Source organism: Eublepharis macularius, chromosome 6 (genome assembly GCF_028583425.1).
Source record: "Eublepharis macularius isolate TG4126 chromosome 6, MPM_Emac_v1.0, whole genome shotgun sequence".
NCBI lineage: Eukaryota > Metazoa > Chordata > Lepidosauria > Squamata > Eublepharidae > Eublepharis > Eublepharis macularius.
In genome coordinates, this window is record NC_072795.1 from 130,688,255 (window position 1) to 130,700,310 (window position 12,056).

Here is a 12,056-nt window from a genome sequence, read left to right on the forward strand (position 1 = left end):
AGTGGGGAATCAAACCTGGTTCTCCAGATTAGAGTCCCGTGCTCTTAACCACTACACCAAACTGGCTCTAAGAGAAGTGAACTGTCCAAGTGAGCCAGTGGCTGTCATGCTAAAAGTAGGTTTCTGAAAACCTGATTGTTCAGATATAACTAGATTGGGCACTTCCTACCCCCATTTATATCAACTGCACATTTTGTCCTTTTCAATATTTGTCCCATCTGTCATCTCTTAAACCTCTGAAACCCAGTCTATGGCTGTGTTCAGATGTTGCACAAACTCATTCATTTAAATTAACTATAATAATTTATGCAGGCTACTTCTTTATGCAGGCCATAATAACTATGGTTATTAGCTCCATCACAGTAGGATCTGAATTCCATAGCTGACCTTAGCTATAACATAATATGCTTCTGAAGGGAAAGCTCAGGTGACCCCGGGGGGGGGGGAGAGTATAGGATAAAAAGGCAATTAAGCCAGCGTTTGTTCAGGTAAGCCAGGATATGAATGACCAGTTGCAAGTGAAACCTTGGTTTTAAAATAAACTACAAATTCAAGTTGTATCTGAACCAGTCTGACATAGTTAGTGGAGTGGTCTATGTAAATACAGTTAATTTAATTGAACTATGACTTTGTGTAACCCCTGAACTGGGCTATTGTCTTGTTTTCAGAAGTTTAAGAGAGGAGAGGGGGGTAAGTGTTGATAAGGACAAATAGTGCAAGTTAAGTTTGTATGTGTGTATGGGGGGAAGTGCCCTAAAAAAGTTTCCTACAGCAGCCATGGACCTTGTTCTGATTTGGACCAATCCGCTTGGTTGTGTCTCTTCTCAATTTTCTTTTTTGGCAGACATCTTTACTAGCTTACCAGGTATGCTTCCCTTGGTGTAGCAGAAAAGTACAAGGGAGTCTTACAACCACTAAGAAAAACTTGCTGTCTTTCACAGTGCAAATTCGTTACATGTGCTGTGGCTCTTGCAATGAAGCCAGTTCTGAAGTCCATGTTGTTAAGCCTGCCTTTCTCTTAACTTGGTAAGCCTTGTATGCAACGCTGTAAACATTCTACCTGCTTGCGCGCTTGCAAGTAAGCGTTACATGTAGTTACCATGTAGTGCATATTTTGAGTTCCTCCTGAAGAGTTACCTCAAAGACACGCAGCCTTTTCAATATGCTGAAAACCAGCTTCTTCTCTTGCCTACAGATAGAGTGTAGCAATGCACTTCCCTGCGAGAAGCACTTGAGCCTGCTTCACTTCTTTAACTCTGTGGTCCTTCATGTGTGACTAGTCTAGTATGGTATATATAGCATGTAAAATATCGTGGTACTTGAATTATTCCTACAGTTTAGTCTGTGTAAGTGTCGCTTAGGCAATTACTACTACTTGGGCAAATAATGGCATAAGCAAGTTAATGTTTTGACGTTCGAATATCCCATAATACCTCCCTCCCTCTCAGCTGCTGTACCTGTCCTGGATCCTTCTGTCTAGAACAGGCCTAGCACACTTGGCAATAGGCTGGTTCAAAATGCAGCGGCACGTGTCATCACCAGAGTGCCAAACGGTGTGCACATAACACCAGTATTGTGCCAGCTGCTTTGGCTACCAGCGGACTACTGAATCAGATTCAAGGTTTTGGGGCTAACCTATGAAGCCCTATGCGGACTGGGACCAGCGTATCTGTGGGATTGCCTCTCCCCGTAGGTGCTCCAGAGGACGTTACAGTCAGGAAATAAGCAACTGTTGGTGGTGCCTGGCCCCAGGGAGGCCCACCTAGCCTCGACTAGAGCCCAGGTCTTTTCAGTCCTGGCTCCAGCCTGGTGGAACTCTCTGTCAGATGAGACCAGGGCCCGGCAGGACTTGCTATCCTTTTGCCAGGCCTGTAAGACAGAGATCTTCCGCCAGGCGTATGGTTGAGGCGGGGCTTGGCCTCCACCAGCCAAATAGAAGAGATCAATTCCTTCCCAATCAGATGCATCCACCTTCTAGCTCTTCTACCCTGTTACTGAGTGCTGCTCTCTATATTATTTTACACTATGTTGTTTTATACTGTTATTTAAACTGTTTTAATATAATTTTACTGTAGATGCTTTTTATCGTACTGTAATCCGCCCTGAGCCTGCTTGTGTGGGGAGGGCGGAATATAAATCGAAAATATAAATAAAAATATAAATAAGAAATCCCTTGTGTGAATAGGATCTCTTGTTGCATTCTGATGTATGTTGTATGCTTTGGTAAATGACTTGTCATGATTGAATATCAGAGGTCATCTGTGCAGACTTTTTAAAAATTGCAGCTCTGACCCTCAAGTTCCTTTATGATACTGACTCCTCAAATACTGTGGTTATTGATCTTGTGTCTGCTTTAGGTGCGTATCCTGAAACATGCGCAGCAGCACATACACCCCGTGTTCAAAGCTAATTTGGCTTGCAGTGGAACTTCGTAGTGCTCAACACTTTGTGGCTGGTTTATCTACAAAGAATTTTTAAAGTATCAAGAATGGCCAGCAGGAAAGGACCTCCTTTCTTCAACGAAGACAACGTGGGCCCAGTTCATTACAAACCGCCTTTCTATGAGACTATGAAGCTGTTCATTGAAACTCTCACAGGGATGTGCTTTGAGCTGTGGGTATCTCCCTTGGAAACGGTTGGTTCTGTGAAAGCTAAAATCCAGATATGGGAAGGTATCTGTCGTTTTTTAAAAGATTATTAAGTCTCTAGAGAAGTGTTTAACTCTGGGAAACTAGTTGTTCTGTAGAGATATATAATGATCTGCAGAGTAATTATGACCAATATAGGACACTAACTAGATTTGCTTACAAAGCGGTGTGTAATGCCTAGTTCAGTAAAATAAACGAATAAAAAGTCACTGTCATTAAAATTAAAACTATTCTATTCAAATGACATTTTTAAAGATGTAAATTGGGCATTTGAGTCATGTTATTGCCAGTGGTACATGTTCTGAGTTATTTTCATTTTTAGCAGACGCTCCAAACTACTCTCCAAAATCGGACTGATTTTGTTCTGTTTGGTTTCACCTGCTGCATTCACATTTTGTTGCAGTCTTCTTGAATAATGACAGTACATTTATTTAAAGTTGTATCCTTCCCTATCTTAAAGGTTAGAATCAGATGCTGGTTCAGCCCAGCTGGGAAATTCCCCATGCTGACACCGTTCCTGTGATGAGTTGTGCAGCTGACCATACAGTACTATGAGTACCATATCTAGTTTTAAATGATACTGTGTGAAAGATGGGATAACACCGCTGAACTCCTTCTGTCCAGATGGCAAAGAAGGGTGTTAGTGGAAGCAGGCAAACTTTTATTAGCTGTGTACAAAGTTTAGCTGTCCTGATCTCACCTATTGAATATGTCAGTAGAATGGCAGATCATATAATGTAATCTTACGATGGACGTTCTTCAGTTAATAATGCTGGCCAGACTTCTTACAAGAATGCTGCCAATGATCATCTGAAATGTTCATCCGGATGCTTTCTTTGCGAAGTGTATATTCTTTTTTCCCCAAGTACCCTGTATAGTAATGCTGCCACACTCTCTCTGGATCTGGCAACCAGGTCAGAGTCTTCCAACTGCACATTTTAAAATGTGTAAAGAAAATCACTCGTGTTATCTTTCTCTCAACTTAGTTTGGATTTCCACCCCTGATTGAGAAGGGAGCAGTAATTCAGTTAAGTACCAAAGCGGTGGTGTGGGTTTTGCAGGAACATTTGAATTGGAAAATTTTGCAATTAAAATTTAAGTAAGTAATTGAAATATTTAAATAACATTAGCAAAATTTAAATGTTAGCCAGAGAAGGCAAACACACCGTGTGCAGGCCTGGACCATCAACGAACACTGAAGTTTGTCCATCTTTGGTCTAACATGATTCATTAGCCGGTCTAACATGATTGATTTACAGCACAACAGTGCTGACAACTATAGGTAAACAGGTTATATTGCTATGTATGTGGGGTGGAAAAATTTCCATGGAAAAATGCAACATGAGAACATTTTCTGGAAAATTTTCCACCGTATCACTGAATCAAAGCTTGTCTTACTTCTATAACTGAGAGGGTTATTGGTCAAAAAGTTAATAACAGTTCAAGAGCAGTTCACTTCAGTCAAAGTCAAAGACTGCTATATTTTACGAACTAGGAACTCTGTAGGCATTTGAAGACATGGTGCAGTCCCTGAAGGGCTATACTGTCAGTGCCGTTTCGGAATTTGCAGATTGGCTTTGGAAGGAATGTCTCCTTAGGAAATGTACCATTGGCTCATAACAAGTCATATGATATGATAACACAAAATAGCAACACGTTTGGAATCCAAAATTAATATCCACAAGATTTAAACTCCCAAGTAACATAATTTAGGAGCCTGCCATGGGATGGTGGTGGTCATGTTTCCTTCCCCTACTATTTGTACTCTTTATTTCTGGGCTACTTGGCTGTGTACCACCAAGAGAAAAGGAAGTAGGCCGCCCACTTACTGCCTGGCTGCTGCCTGGCAGGAAAGAGCTTTCTTCTTTACAATCCGCCATATTTTGTTCTGCTGGTGGGTTAATATTGTAACCAGCCCATCAGCTGAGGGAACGGAAGATGATGGGGAAAAGGAGCATTGAGCAGTTTCTTTTCCATAATGCTCACATTTTGTTGTAGCTTGCTTGTAAGTGGTGTGCGTATGTGGTTTACTCTTATAGCAGAAATAAAAACAAGTTCACACAGACAAGTTCTGGAGATGAAAAAACCCGTAATTCTATGGGATTCATAACTTACAATGATAACTTTAAAACAGGGTAGACAGATGCATGGAGGGTGCTAGGTGTATTGTAAGCTGTTAGTCATGACAATGACTAGAAGCCTCTTGTACAGAGGGCTGTACTGCTAATTTTCAGGTGCTGAAGGAAAAAAAGGATGATGTAATTCACTTCATGTCCAACTTTTGAGCTTCCGTTGCCATCTGCCTGTCCCTTGTTTGGAACAGAATATTGAACGAGAAGGCCTTGTACAGTTCCAACAACATGTTCTTACCAACGAAACTCGGGAAGGCTGTCTCACCATATTCTTGTTTAGTGGTAATGGGAGGAAATTTTGCAAACATTTAAAAGGCACGTTCTTCATTGTTCACCTTCTAGGGTTTAGGGCCAAACTAGAAAAAAATTACTGAAAGAACTGTGAGCAGATTCTTCAGCATGTTTAATATAGTTAAATATGAATTCTTGGGGTTCCCAATTTGGTGTGGAGGAGTGGGGGGTTAACCCCCCCCCCCAGTACCGTTTTTTCTGATCTCAGACCTACTTCCCCGTGAGCAATCAAAACTCTTGAAGTCTCATATAGGGTATATCAGCAATTCACCTGGTTTTATTCTGGCCCTAATTCCTGCTGTGTGGGATGTAGCCCACACCGCTCTCTGTGTGTCCTAAATGTGCTTGGGATGACCATCTTAGTGAGCGGGTGACAATTTTACTCTGTTAATAAGCAATTAAATCTTGATGTCATTTTAAGGTATTCCGGTGTCTCAGCAGCACTTAATCTGGAATAATTTAGTGCTGGAGGATGAGTGTTGCTTGAAGAGCTATGGGTGAGTATTTAAACAAAATTGCATAGAATGTTTTTGAATATTCTTTCTCTTGGGGGGAAAAGGCTACAAAATATTTTTGGTTGTTTACAGCATTTCAGAAGGTTGCACTTTGAAGTTGATCTTGGCTATGCGAGGTGGACCGATTAATACTAGAAGAGGTAAGTGCCTATTTTTTTTCTGCTGAAGTATTTCTGCAAATGTGGAGTGAAGTCCTGCCAAAAATTAAGCACTCCTTGATTCTTCAGATTTCTGTGAGAAAGAGTTGAGTGTCGTCTGAGAGATTGTCGGAGGGCTCAGCGCCACAGACTGTCCCTGATCCAATAGGATGACTTCCCCGAAGAAGGAGGGGAAGACGATGAGGACGAAGGAGGGAGGGGAACGCAGGAAGCGCCCTCCACTGATGAAGTGCAAGAGATCTGAGCCGAGATGGGGGAGATGAGGTGTAAATTGTATGCTTTCATGGAGAATATCCAACAGATGATGCAGACAGCCTTCCAACCCGGTCCCCTGGGAGGCCAAGGCGGCCAGCTGGGTCAAGCCACCCAAGTGCCACGAGGCCAGCTGCCCGTCCTTCCCCTGCAACGGGCAAGGAGCCCCAGTGCCTGCTGGCCTAACCCGTGCACCCAGCGGGAGTCCCAGCTGGGCCAATCCCTGGACCTCCGCCGCAGCCACCATCTTGTGTTTCTCACAAGATTGTTAAGAAACAGTGGGGCAAATGCAGTAAACAGAAGACAGGCACTGAGAAATTCGCTCCCTTCCTTCATATAATTATTTATCTTATTTACAGCCCACATTTCTTGCTAAGAGTGAAAGTGGATTGTGTAGGATTGCAGTCCTAGGCTTATAATAGGAAGTGTCTACTTGGAGTTGTACCATTTCACAGATGAGAATAAAACCCCTACTTGGGGAAGCATGTTTTCCCACAACTAGCTAAAATGGGATTTTCATCAGACTCTATTACTTGAGAGTTCTCTGAGTCATATCAGTGTATCACGCTGTGTGAAATGAAGAATGTTTGAGAGACTGTTTAGGAAACAGAAGGTGCTGAAGCACTGAAATGTGATATGACAAACAACAATCCTGACAGAGCTACTGTGTATGGTGGGGGTCTTTAAAATGGTGAAACTGGCTAAGTATGTGTGTTTAGCAAAGTTTACTGGCTAAATGTTGATTTAGAGGCTAAGGCTTTCAGTAGACTGGATGGGATAATGTTTTTTTCCAATAATGAATAGAATAGCAAAAAAGATTCAATAGATGGCTTTACAGTTCTTACTGGCTTTTCCGTCCTAGCTGTTGGTTTTGCAAAAAGGATGGTGGTGTGAACTTGAATTAAGAGTTCCACCTTGGACTGGTTTAAATTGTTTCTTAGGGGCAGGGCCCAGAGGGAGACCAATTGTCATCCATGTGGGACCTGCCTGGCGGGCTTCCTCAAGGCTCAGTCTTATCTCCCATGCTATTCAGTCTCTTCGGAGAAATGATTTATGGATTTGGCTGTCATCAACCGATGACACCCAGCCCTGTATTTCTTTATCCAAGTTGCCTGATGATACTATCTAAACCAGTGCCTACCTGCTGGGGTTAAATGGTTAACGGTAAAGAGTTGAAACTGAACCCTGTCAAGACAGAGGTATTACTGGTTGGGATGGCTGAGGTCTTTTTTTTTATATATATATAAATAATTTTTATTCAATTTTAGAACTGTAACAATAATCAAACAACAAACCAATATAATACATTGCATTTACAAATATTAACACAGTGCTTCAACTTTAATGCATCAACAATGAGTAGTGTGAAGAGGGAGGTTGCAGATCTCTTGCTTCTATGTATTCATAAAATGGGATCCATTTTCCCCAGAAGTTTGATCCCGAAGATTGATATTCCGACTGATGTAGGTTGTCAGTTACTTTTTCCATTATCAAATGGTTCCAGATTTTTGTAAACCAAAGTTCTGTAGTAGGTGGAGATTGGTCTTTCCATTTGGTTGCTATTGCACTCCTAGCTGCCACCAGGAGAGAGTTGATAAGGTCTCTTCTAACGTTTGGGATTGATGTCTGATACCACAGTCCCAAGAGATTACTTTTGGTGACATAGGGACACTGTACCCTGTAATTTCCTTAATAATATTTAATATTTCTGACCAAAATTGAGATGTCAAGGGGCATTCCCACCAACAGTGAGCAAAATTACCCTCATTATTGCATTTCTTCCAACAAGAGGGCAATGCTGAAGAGTAAATTAATGGCTGAGGTCTTGAGGGACTTTGTGCTTCTCACTTTGGTAGGGTCCAGCTGAAACTAGCTAACAGCCTAGGGGTTATACTGGATCTGATACTATTACTGGAGAAACAAGTTGATGCAGCAAGAAAAAAAGACATTTTACCAGTTTTCATCTAGCCCAGAAAATGGCCCCTTACCTTAGCTGATCTGGCCACTTGGTTTCATGCTGTGGTTACTTTGAGGCTAAACTATTGTAATGCACTCTATATGGGTCTGCCCTTAAAGACAACTCAGAAACTCCAGTTGGTGCAGAATACCACAGCTCAGTTTCTGTTGGACACCAGACACAGCACACATTTCACATCCATTCTGACAGTTTCGCTCATCCTAGCAAAGCTTTCTAAAGACGCCATTCAGCAGATGGGTAAGATTGGTAGCTGCCTGCTCACATGCATTCTGTGTGGTGGCTGTCACCTTGCAGAATGGCCTGCCTGCAAAGGGCAAGAATGCGCCCACATTTCTGTCATTCCACAGAATGTGCAAAATAGTAATTATCAAGAGGGCATTTTAAAATAAAGATTAGAACTGTAGAATAGAGATGGGCACGAACCAGAAAAAAAACGAACCATGCGGTTTGTGGTTTGTCACATTTCACGAACCACGAACTTTCATGGACCTGCCCCGGTTCACAAATCACTTTGTTTTAGTTTGTGAAAACATCACATCCGGGCCAGCAAATCGCCACTGCCAGGTCAGCAGAAGATCACTTCCGGGTCAGCAGAAAATTTGCAGGAAGTCCATCCCCTGTTGCCTAGGAAACTGATTGATTGGTGCCAGGCTGTCTGCAGTGATGAACTGAAAAATGAACCCAACGAACCAGCCTCTAAAGTTCGTGGCAATTCATCAGAAATGGGCTCTGACGAACCGCTGGTTTACAAACCATGAACTGGCCTGGTTCGTCACAAATTTTGGTTCGTATTTCGGTTTGTGCCCATCTCTAGTATAGAATGGAACAACTGAGGAGGGCATCTTTATAATGAAACTGAATTGTAATCCATTGATTACAATGATTGCAATGATTATTGCAAGTGTCACTTCTTTAACTGCATTGTCTTATACCTTTTAATACACCTTCTGTATTGTTTATAGTATATCTTGCTAAAGATAGTTCGTTGTTTGCATTGTTCTCTATGTAATTCAATTCCTAGCCTTATTGCTTTGTTCCTTGGTTGTCTTATGTTGTCTGTTGGTGCTGTTTTGTATCCTGCAATCTTCCTTGAGTCTCAGCGAGAAAGGTAGATAGTCTACAAAGGACATAAATAATAAATGCCTGCAGTTCTGAAGCTGAATTCTTTAAACATGATGATGCTTGGTCTCAAGTTCTACATGTTATGACATTAGTGATCAAATTGTAATTCCTGTGCCCAAATGATACTCATTTGTGGATGCCGGAAACTTGGTTTTCTGTGGGCAAACCACACCCACGGCCAGAATCTTCTCTCTGTGGCTGCGGATGGGGGAGGCGTGATGGGCATGTCTTGACAGATTGCTGTCTGTCTGTTGGAGGGGACTGATGCAGCAAGAAGGGCTTCTCCATAGCTTTTCTGCTTTTCTTTCAAGGGAAGGACCTATAGCTATCTTTGCAAAGGTTCTCAGGCTCATTTATGCCAGAACTTTGCAAATCATGATAAATCAGTCGGCTGTTTTCAAAATAATTGTAATACTTCAAATGATGTGGTTATCACTTAATTTGCCCATCCGAAAGGCTTTTTGATCTCCATAAATAAGTGTCTTTTAGCATGACATTTAGGTAAAAACTACATGCCAGTCCCATATCTGTGGTAGAAAGTTTTACATTAGAAACTGTTTCTCCTCTTTATAGTTCCCGTGGAAGACCCAATTAGGGAAATAACAGAATACATGGATCACAGTCGCGATGACATCTGGGAGAAGGGTCCATCCAATAAACAGACTGCCTTCTTGATATTGCGGGAAGGAGAGCAGGTGAATTTCGTCCTTGTTTTAGACAAGGGAGATGGAACAGTAACCCCACTGTCTGAATCATTAAGGTATATTGTTGTTTATTTCTTTCTCAGGGGACTTTCAGATATTATATACTTGTTCAGAGCACATTGATCACTGTAAGAATTTCTTTTGAATCTGAAGATGCCTAGAATAGATAACAAGACACAGGAGAATAGCTTAAAACCCTTGTTGATACTGAGGTTTCAATTAAATTGATGTCTGTTTTCGTTTATTAAATTACTCACATTCTTCCGAGAAAATGGTCCAGTATGCCAGTATTTTCGGAGGAAGCAGATCTCTGCAAACTGTAGACCTGGTTTTCATTCTAGAAGAGTGACTAATAGCCCATTTCTAAGGAAACACACGCACAGCTGGTGTGCTGCAGATCAGTATCCTGTACCCATTCTGGAGAAAGGAAGTAATCATTTTGCCAATTCTTAGCAATTAACATTTTTGCAGCTGGGTGCAAGTTGGGTATCATACAAGTGGGGAACTCGCAAGGACTTGCAGAGGGCATCTCATTTCTCCTTCCCCACCATTTGCGCTTTCCCTTCCCTGAAGGCCCCGGCAGCCTCTCTCCTTCCCACCCACCAAGCAGCCTAGTGTTATCTTCCCATTTTTCCTTTCCCTCCTTTCTTTCCCCTTGTAGCCTCTTCCTAAGAATACTCTGTCCCAGTTGCCAGGTGTTGGCTGCTGGGCTAGGCCCGGTTGCATGGCATGGAACCCACAAAGACTTCAGGGGGGCAGGGGACGGATCTCATTTTCCCCTTTCCCAACACTATTTCTTTCCCCGCTCCTGGTGACCCTTGTATCCTCACTTTTTCCTGCTTCCTTCTCTCCCTCCCAGCCACCCATCAACCTTATTGCCCGCATCTTTAGAGGTATTCATTATTCATTTATTTCCTTTAATCATATCCCACCTTTCTCTACAACGAGGACCCAAAGCAGCTTCCATCATTCTCTTCCCCTCCATTCCATCCTCACAAGAGTCCTGTGTGAGGCAGTTCAGGCTGATAACGTGTAACTGGCCCAAGATCACCCAGGGAGCTGCCATGGCAGAATGGGGATTGTTATGATCTTCACTTTCTTTGGGGTAGATTTTTCTTTTAATCTTCCCCTTACACCCTCTGAGTAGTTTGCTGCCTCCAGGAATGTATTATTCCAAAATATTTTATTCAAATTTCCCCTTTGGTAACGTGTTTAAGCGTCAGGCTCCTTCGTGGTCCTATGTGGCCCTGAGGATAGGAATGGGATATAGCAATGACAGCTACACCGGGATATAATAAAACAAAATAAATGTTTATTTTTCAAGAAGCGTATGGGTTTCATAAAAGTAGTTCTTAGTTCTTAAAGTTTCTTCATTTACTCTCATTCACACAGCTGGCCTCTCTTTCCCTGACTGAGTGTCCTTTCACAAACATGCTCAGTTCAGGTTCCACACAGGTCATATTTCTCTCATAAACACTCCAACATATTCAGGCAGCACACAGCTAGCCTGCTTTCTTCTGACTCTCAATCCTTTCTCTCTCAGGCGCACACACAGTTTGCCTGCTTCAAATAGAGTGAATATATAGTCTCACAGACACATTCAGTTCAGGCTTCCACTCGGGTTGCCTTTCCCTCACAAATACATGGACACCCTCAGGCTGCACACAGCTCGCCTCTCTTGCCCTAACGGAATCTTTTTCACTCCCTCAATAACTGAAAACTGCCTTCACTCCGCCCACTCTCTGTCATCAACCAATCATATCACTCACTCATCTCTCTCTTTCACCCCCCACTCTTCACCTATCTCACCAAACATTTAAAGACACATGCACCCATTTCTTGAAATCATTACAGGGATTCAGATGCTAGTCTCCCATATACTAATCTGAAACCCTAACCCCTATTCCACACCGGCTTTTCTAAGGCCAAAACAGCCCCAGAAAGGTCTCTGCTCCCTCCCGTATTTTACCGACAGGTTTGTAGAGAGATCTGTCTTATCTGTTCCTGGCTTCCGTCTCTAGATTTCAGTATCCGCACGCTTGGCCATGTTGCGAATTAAATATACTGTTTTTTTGTTTATAGTAGGAACACGTTAAACAAGCCAAGTACAAAAGCCTTAGGAGTAGTTTGAAATTTTATAACCAAATACTTTCAGTTTGGACTGTAACGTTTACTCAGAACTGTTTATTTAAAATATGTTTATGCCCACCTTTCTCCTGATCCTGGGCAGACAATAATATAAAATTACAGTACAAC

The 12,056-nt window shown here is 42.2% G+C and overlaps 1 protein-coding gene across 4 annotated transcripts in view; it reads left to right on the top strand.

Moving 5' to 3' along the window:
* The first annotated feature begins 695 nt into the window (after nt 1-695).
* The window catches only part of ZFAND4 (zinc finger AN1-type containing 4), a 35,417-nt gene continuing 24,056 nt past the window's right edge, over nt 696-12,056 (top strand). For all 4 annotated transcript variants that reach the window (XM_054983068.1, XM_054983069.1, XM_054983070.1 and 1 more), the window contains exons 1-5: nt 696-1,026; nt 2,358-2,672; nt 5,493-5,568; nt 5,659-5,726; nt 9,670-9,856. In XM_054983068.1, the coding sequence (XP_054839043.1) occupies nt 2,489-2,672; nt 5,493-5,568; nt 5,659-5,726; nt 9,670-9,856 (515 nt within the window). In that variant the 5' untranslated portion in view covers nt 696-1,026; nt 2,358-2,488. The remainder of the gene's footprint in view (nt 1,027-2,357; nt 2,673-5,492; nt 5,569-5,658; nt 5,727-9,669; nt 9,857-12,056) is intronic.